Source organism: Lithobates pipiens, unplaced genomic scaffold (assembly GCF_037356315.1).
Source record: "Lithobates pipiens isolate NorthernLeopardFrog02 unplaced genomic scaffold, aLitPip1_a1.2 Scaffold_19, whole genome shotgun sequence".
NCBI classification, from domain to species: Eukaryota; Metazoa; Chordata; class Amphibia; order Anura; family Ranidae; genus Lithobates; species Lithobates pipiens.
In genome coordinates, this window is record NW_027507764.1 from 224,569,989 (window position 1) to 224,579,146 (window position 9,158).

The following is a 9,158-nucleotide window of genomic DNA, read 5'->3' on the forward strand; positions in this document are numbered from 1 at the left end:
GCAGCTGGCAAATCCACCAGCAATATACATTGGCAGACACTGAACCTCTAAAATTCATGAGAAGCTGGTTTCTATAAAACAGAGGTGTCAAGGAGAGAGAACAAGAATTATTATGGGAGGTGGTGTTAATATTTTGTATAAGATGACAATATTAGGCCTAGTCCAAGACTGAGATACAAAAAACATAGCTCCAGGCAAGATGTAATTCATGGACCCATTCACACAATGTTTAATTGTGCATTAGTGAATGTACTGTACTGTGGTTAGCCATTGTCTCTAATGATCCTAGTTCACATATAAGCAGTGGATTGGCCAAAAAATTGTCATGTCTAGTTTTTGTTCATTGATGTTGTGAATGTGATTAAAATGTGATTAAAAAAAAAAAAAAACTTACATATTATTGATTTATGATGCTCTGCAAAACCTCAGTTTTTTATTTTTTTATTTCAATAGCTTAAAACAACAATGAAATATAGTGCCCTGACTCTAAACAACTGTTGCTGTTACTATTTTTTCAATAAGCTGTGGATTTTATAGGGGGTTTGGATAGGAATGGCAAAATATCATGAAATGCACCCAAAACACAGCACAAAAATGCACCGCAATGCATGTTCATCCAACAATTGCATAGACCCTACTTAGGAATATGCCTCACGCATCACTGTAAAATACTTTGGGGGGTAAGATCCAAAGTGAATTTGTGTTTTCTGTAAAGGGTTACAGAAAATGTCACTACATTAATAAGCAAAAATATATACATAGGTTTGATTTGAATCTACAGTCAAATTTGACAGTGTGTTGCAATAGAAGGAATCAAAAACATTGCATTGTGTATTGTGAGAAGCAGGTGTGTGTGTCAGTTTGCGTCAGGGTGTATATATAACATGCCTGATATTGAATATTATTTTAACAAGTGACCTTATGTCACATCAAGATAATCTTTATGCATTTTCTAAATACTTATCATCTATGTACCTCTCAAATCATTAAAGTAAAGGTTAAAGGGATACACCTTATTTGCATCTTAATTGCTTTCTCCAAAGCACATAAGCAAGACACCCAGGGCCTGATTCCATATTCAGTGTTGTACATGTATTATTGACAGCATAATGTAAGCACATTCATGGGTCACATCTCCTATATGCCCAGTGGGGACTCTCGAACACATATTCCCCCATTACAAGAGATGCTTTTTCCAACTGGGTAAATGACACTTATCGCAGCATGGCATAATAGATTGAATATTCTTATAAAATGCCCTACGGCATAGTTTGAATTTTACAGGACGCTAAATGTACAATTTTAATTCTCTGTAATATGCAATAGTGTAATACATTTTTTTTTTATAGAACTTGCACATTCTGTTGATTTATGATGTCTTTCAAAACCCCAGATTACACTTGCTTTAAAAAAAAAAAATAATGAAATATACAGATTCAGAGTCTGAACAACTGTTACTGTTTTTTTCAGAAAACTTTGGAGAATTCATTTGGTTTAACAGACCAAAACATGTCGGAGTAGCAGCTTACGTAGCCCTTTTTAACAGGAGCTGGTACAAGTATAGAACACAACATTAACATGACAAATACAATGGAATAAAGACATTCGACATTGATTTGATGAGTGGAACAATTTAATTATCAGAATTAGCAGAGAAGGGCATCTGTATTCGATGAATCCTAGCCATGAGTCACGAATAACAAAATCACTTCCATCCTAATACTAATTTAAAATGTCATTTTCAGAAGTGAGATTTCGGAGACAAAGCCATCCTATAAATCACACGCAGTGTGGGGACAACATGCTGTATTTGGAACACGTAGACAGACAGTAGAAATTATTTTTATTTTATTTTACAAGCTTATAAAGTAGTATGATGTAGTAAATAGTTTTACACCATCGTTCTCCGAGTTTACACTGCCAGAGGCAAGATTGTATTTAAAAATTTATATCGAAAATGGCAAGCAAATAGCTTGAGCTACCCACCATTGCTTTTGTAAAGCTATTAGCCTATTAGAACACGGCATGAAAGAAAAAGCCCTGTTCTATTTTTAGTACTTTAAAAAGCCTTTACAGTCATCAGGCAATCACATCTCATCTAAATCAAACTCCCTTAACTCTAACCCTGAACCTGTAATTGTGTAACACTACAGTAATAGTAATGCTTAGACAGATGACCTATTATGATTGGGGATTGCTGTCAGATGCAGCATTCTATTTTCATGTTCTCCTTTGATGAACAGCCTTTAAATAAAAAAAACATCACTGCTATATTTAGCTCATAAAGATGAAATAAAATATACATAAAAATGGACAAGAAAATCTGCATAAGTATAATGTACTAAGAAAAGCACATTGTTTTCTAGTTTTAAGAGATAAAAGTGGAAACAGCTACCAGCATGCCCCCCCGCTCCCCCAACGCATACCACCACCACTACTGGTAAGCTGTTTGAATAGTTACAAAGTCTTGCAATTGCTTTACTTTCCACAATGCGAGCTCACAAGCCTTTTCGCTGCATTTATTAAACCAGAACATGGCTGTGTGTCTTATGCTGTGTACACACGGCCGGACTTTTCGACAGCAAAGGTCTGACGGAACGAATCAATTCAACCGTGTGCGGGCTGTCGAAAAATCAGATGTACTTTAGATTTAGAACATGTTTCAAATCTTACGGAAGCACTCGAGTCCATTTGAAAAATCAGTTCGTCGGTATGCTAGTCCGAGGGATGAAAACCGAGGCTAGGGCAGCTATTGGCTACTGGCTATGAACTTCCTTATTCCGTTGGAACTCCGTTGAAAAGTCGGGCTGTGTGTACCTGGCATTATTCCCCAATGGAAATCAATGGATTGCAAAAAGTGGACTATGTTGTGCCCAAGAAAATTGGGAACTGTCTGAGCAGTGGTATCCTTGGGCACAGTTGAAATATCTGATAGACAGGTGTCTTAAGTAGGGTAACCCCCCCAGTGATCTTAAATGGTTACAGTTTTAATTCCTATTTTGCAAAACCACAGTATCAGTACCAAATTGTGGATTTGAGTACATTTATAAATTTGTGCTCTACTACATTCGTAATTCCATATATTGTTTTATATGTTGGCCACCACAGGCAGATTTTAATTAATTTCATTCAGTAACATTTTTATACTTTTCAGTCAGTAGTAACCCCCTGCTGATCCTCTGGTTTACTGACCACCCTCTCTCTCTGATCCCCACTCACCCTCACTTTATTTCTCCCATGCTGTTCACCACGTGTAACATCTATTCGTTTTTCCAGCTCCAGTCCCCCAGCTCAGCCGATCCTCTGCCTCTCAGTCCTCTCTCTCTGGTCCCCGCAAACCTCCCACTTTATTGCTTTCATGCTGCTCACCAGGTGTAACATCTATTAGTTTCTCCTGCTCCAGTCCCCCAGCTCTGCTAATCCTCTGCCTCTCAGTCCTGTCTCTCTCTAGTCCCCACTCACCTTCTGCTATAGCGTTCCCATGTTGCACATCATGTATGCAGTCTACTAGTTGCTCCTTTCCAGTCCAGACCCCGCTCACCTTAGTGCTGCTCCACACTACACCAGATGTGATGTCTGCATCAGACACTTCCAGAATATATACACATACACTGGAAGTGACTACTGATGATGTCTTTCTGTTTCACTTGTTGGTTTCCCAGTACATCCTGGGATATCTCATATCTACAATACCCCCAAAACAAAGCGAAACAAAAAAAAGCCCCTCAAAATCTTCAGGCGCTGTAAGTGAGTGTTGTCATAGATTTCTATAGAGACTTTAAAGACGCTTTGAAGCACAAAGAAAGTGATGTGTGGTATAATTTTTGAAGTGAAGCGAAGCAAAGCAGAGCAAACACAATGTGTGAACAGGCCTGTAAGGTAACCATTTTATTTAGTGACAGGTGCTTTGACTGCCATTCATAGTGCTTTAAACAACCATGTCCAATGCCACATTTTGAAGCAAGTATAAACAAGCCCTGAGGTAAAATGGTTACCTTCCAGTACTGTTCACACTGTCGTGTTTGCTTTGCATCACTTCAAAATGTATACATCGCTTTCTTGGTGCTTCAAAGCATCTCCAAATCCTCCATAGAAATCTATGACAATGCTCGCTTAAAGCACCTGAAGCTTTTGAAGGGCTTTCATGCAGAATTTGCTTTGTTTTGGAGGTATTGCAGGTTTGAGATATCCCAGGATGCACTGGAAAACCAACAAGCAAACTTGAAAGATGTCATCAGCAGTCACTTCCGATGCATGTGCAAATATTCTGGAAGTGTCTGGTGCAGCACTTACAGTCATAAATTCGGTACACTATTGTAAGCGCTGAACTTCTGCTACTGTAACTTACAGTTGAGGCTCTAGCACAGTTCTCATAGTGGGTTGCTTGCTGTCCACCTCAGCCAGTAATAAAATGCCTTGTATTCTTCTCACATAATACAAGGTGTTCTGTAAAAGGACAAGAGGAGGAGGATAAAAGTCATAATCTCCACCTCATCTAATCACAGAATGAATTGTATTCCATGAAAAGAATATAAGATGTATTATGAATGGCTAAATATTGTTTTTCCCTGGAGTTCAGCTTTAAAGAGGAGCTTCACCCTTGTCATAAAAATTACAACAACGGCTCCTTTATAAATGTGTAGCAATGGCCATATACAAACAGATAGATAGATAATTGCAGGCTTTTTTATTTCTCTGCAGACCCTATTTTTCTTCTCGCTGTGGCCCTTTTCGCTAAAGGCTGATGACCCCAATTTTTTTTATTTCCCGGAACTCTGGCTCATCCTCCTGGATCATGGGACAGTGCACATATTCTTAAGGGAAAGGCACTGGGGATGTAGCACAGGTAGCATTTGTGAGGAAGTCTAAAAACAGTAATTGTAAGTTAAAGAAAAAAAAATGTTTGTTTAATTAATGTAAGATGATTTCATATAAATATGCAGAGCTGGATGCTGATGTGATTATTAGTGAGGGGGAAAAGATTAGCTATAAAGGAGAAGTAGGGTCAAAGCTGTTTTGGCCCTACTTCTCCTGGGGAATCACAGGAGGGCCCTTTGTTCTGCAATCCTGTGAACTGTATTTAGCTCACAGCAGAAGCTTGCTGTCGGCTGATGTTACTCTGGTCCAGGCTTTGCAGAGATCCTGACTTAATGTCGGGATACACCCAGATTGAAGAGAATGGCTGCACACCGACGTAACTTACTCAATGTAGTTGTGTGAAACGTGCCAGTCTCTGTACCGGCTGGTATACCTGTAGTGTGTGTCATGTACTTTCCAAGGATTACTCAATAAAATAACTTTTCGTTATGTCAGTCCCCCCGTGTGACGTATCCCACCCACCTAACCTCACCTGGTTCTACTCACCTGAAGCATTAGTTTCCTTTGTTGTTGATTTTGGGATCCACCCAGATGCCTGCACTGGCCTCTAGCTCAACCTTTCAGTGCATGGCTGAAATCCCAAGCCAGTCAGTCCTAGCCCCTCTATAGTCAACACTCCAGTGAGCGCTGAAGGGGCAGAGCAGAGAGCCAGTGACTGACAGTCATGCTCTTTGCTTACTAAAGACCAAGAATGGAGGGATCAGCGGTCTTTTATTGCTTAGTTCTAGGTCTACAGATCCCGGGGCAGAGATGCAGCATCCACCTTGGTGAGCATAAATGTTTTTTTTTTTTCATACCTCACTTCTCTTTTAATTCAATAGCAGTTTGCACAGAACTAAGGCTCAAAGACCCTGGATTCTGTTTTGCTCTGGGGCCTAGATGTGTCAAGGAACACCACTGACTGCAGTGAAAATTCTGGCAGCTCACTTGCTTTGTAGTTGTAAAGCACCTGCTCAGCTTCCCTAAAACTGAAATTTCTGCCTTGAACTGATACTCGGGGAATCGGTGATCATGACTGATCATGGCTGCAATCAATAGCTACTTATTCATTTATCTCAAATTGCCTACTTTAAAAATGAGTAGCTGTGTGAGGCCTTTAAACAGATCTCACATAATGACCAATTAGTGAATTGGAATAGCAAAGTGCATAGTAATCTATAGACATTCAGATGTACAAGAGTATTACTGGTCCACTTCCAGCCAATGATTACTACTCTAGAATCTTCCTGGGTTGTCAGGAAAATCTGGATAACCCTTAGAGGTCCAGCAATTAGGATATAGAGATTGTGAATCACGCTTGGCAGTTAGTGTAAGAACAGGCAGTTTTTATCTGTGCTGATCAGTTATCTCAACTTGAAAGGCCATTTGTTACTAGAAGTCTTCTTTAAAGACCTGTGTTAGCAACAGTGATCATTCTGTTTTACATTAGTGTATGCACTCTTAAATGACTGAAATTAGATCTTGTAAGGATTCTAAAGGTCCCATATAGACATTTAATAACTTGTTAAATATACACTCTAAAGAGATTTTTAAAAGAAGACTGCAAAGAGCACTCATATACAGTAATTGCAGTAGATTACCAAACCAAACTTTACTCTTCATTGAATATGAGAAAGGGTATTAATACTTGAGGACAAACCTCAAATGGGGTAGAATAACCTTTATTCTGTGTGTTCTATTATGGTCTAGTAAGGGAGTGCTTCCTTTTTCCAGAATAACAGTTTTAAAAAAAATATTTTCAGAGTTCCTTAAAAATGGTATATAAACTGGGCACACATGTTAAACCTGGGAGCAGAATTTCCTTTAAACTTACTAGCAACTATGCATTATGTGAACCATCTTATTGGATATTAAAGGTATTGTAAAGTGAGAAGTTTTTTTTTATCATAATGCATTCTATGCATTAAGATAAAAAACCTTCTGTGTGCAGCAGTTGACCCAGCACCCCCTAATACTTACCTGAGCCCCATCTCTCTCCAGCAATACCCACAAGTTCCTCGGCAGTCTGGGACTCTCTTCCTGATTGGCTGAAACACAGCAGCGGCATCATTAGCTCATGCTGCTGTCAATCAAAGTAAGTTACACAATTAGGAGAGAGAGGGGGTGGGGCCGAATCAGAGCTCCATCTCTTAATGGACACAGGGAGCTGTGACTCGGGTTCGGTTCCCCCCATAGCAAGCTGCTTGCTGTGGGGGCACTCAACAGGAGGGAGGGGCCACCAGGAGAGCCAAAGAGGGATCCAAGAAGAGGAGGAACCCGGGCTGCTCTGTGCAAAACCAACTGCACAGGGCAGGTAATTATAACATGTTTGTTATTTTTAGAGGAAAAAAAAATTGACTTTACAATCACTTTAATTGAATAGATCTTTTAGCCAAACTCTTGCACTACGTAGTTGTACATAAATCGAAATACTATTTTACTTAATTGTACAAACTTGATGGTATCACGTGTAGCCAGCTGTAGACAGTTGAGGCCACATGTGGCTGAGCGCCTCCGGGCTAGTGACACCATAAAATAAATAAAAAATCAAGATAATCTCTAACATTTTGCTGAAGGTCGCTAAACTTTTCACACCTCTCTGTGACTTTTTAAATAGGACCATCTTCAGTCTTGTTAGCATTTAACAAAAAACCCTTGTTCCTGCTCAGTGCATACTGTCATGGAAATAGCCCTATTAAATTCAAAGAGAGATGTTTACACATTTGTTGCAGAATTTTGTTCCAGCATGTTTCCACTGCCCCATTAGTGCAGTGAAGTGAACCATACTAATTGCCAGTTTAGCCTGCAAAAATCTAAACATTTGTATTCATAGAAAATCATGCTCGCTATGTGCACCTGACTGGTAAAGATCAACACAGAGCAGAGAGACTTCATAACCCGTTTAGGTCTCTGTGATAATAACACCACTACATCAATGTACACAGAAGCTGACCCAAGTTGCAGACATTAGTGGCATACAGAACATTCCATGCCAACCCTTTTACCTTATTTTACAAGTACGAGATATTCACACATTAACATTTCAAAGCTGACATACTAGGAAACAGAATAACCTATGATCTGGATTATATTTCCAAAGTAGGTAAGGTATGCTTTTTGGGAACATTACATTCACATGTGCAAAAACCATGGCATTGCAGTTCTTTTGTAAAAAAAAAATTGTCTTTTCTTCTCCTTTATGTGTAAAAAAATCATCCTTTTACACTACAGTTGACTATTTTTTTAAGTGTCTACGTATGGATTGCAATATTACAACTATACATAAGAATGTGAATGAAAATAATGATAAAAATAGAAATAATAATAATAAACTTTATTTTATTTGGCACCTTACTCTTTATAAAAATAACAATCTTCTGCAACAAAACAAATACTTAAATGAAACAATACAAGCAAATATCGTCACTCTACAACCTACATACTGATAGAGGGTTAATGACTGTGTGCCACTGGTTTTGGCATCTTCCACTTATCTTATGCATACAAAGACCTGTAAGGTGCAAAAGAAAAGCGAAATACCTTTGATTCCTGGCTACTTGTGGAAGCTGGAGAGTGGGGCTGTTCAGGATTTCCAAGTTCTTCCTCCTTCTCTACACTGTCTCCCATGGTGCTGCTTGGAGGGATCATTCTCTTTGCTTTGCAGCAGTATCCTCTATCGTATAGCTCAGTTAAATAACAAAAGCTAGCATCTCATTGGGCATCCGCTAGCGCTTGCTTGTCCAGTTTGCGCAGACGGGTCATCGTGTTTATTTGTATTTAAATGCCTGGCTTAGTATTTCCTTGCAGACTCTTTGCAGTCTGCTGTCTATTCTTTCCAGGCAAGAAGTGTTTTGAATAGAATTGCTTTTGCAGGGTTGCGCAGCGTGCGGGTGAAGTATGTTCTCCCTTTATAGTAAAAAAGCCTGGAGGTATGGGACATGGAAGTGTGGCTGTCAGACCTGGTGATGGGGAGAGAAGTGAGCTGAAGCAGAAAGCCTGGGCTGCTTACACATGAGGCAGGGGAGGGAGGAGCTGCTTTATAATCTACAGTTTAGGATAGCTTGCATAGGCATGTGCTGTTGCTCTGCTGTCATCCATGGCTACACAAGGAAAGTGTGCTGAATGGACTAGCAGGCTATTTAAGAGCACGTATTTCATTGGCTACACACTGAAAGCTAGGGAAAGGAACACACCAGGGAAAGGAACATACCAGGCAAAGGAACACAGAACAGACACGCACTGAAAATGATCATTCTTTATTATAGCAATGTAATACATATAGAAAATAAATGTAGCACTTT

The 9,158-nt window shown here is 39.3% G+C and overlaps 1 protein-coding gene across 1 annotated transcript in view; it reads right to left on the reverse strand.

Annotated features, from left to right (window-relative positions):
- Positions 1–8,952, reverse strand: part of STAC (SH3 and cysteine rich domain) — a 378,751-nt gene extending 369,799 nt beyond the window's left edge. The window contains exon 1 of the mRNA XM_077491753.1: positions 8,398–8,952. Within this exon, the coding sequence (XP_077347879.1) occupies positions 8,398–8,505 (108 nt within the window). The 5' untranslated portion in view covers positions 8,506–8,952. The remainder of the gene's footprint in view (positions 1–8,397) is intronic.
- Between the last annotated feature and the right edge of the window lie 206 nt (positions 8,953–9,158).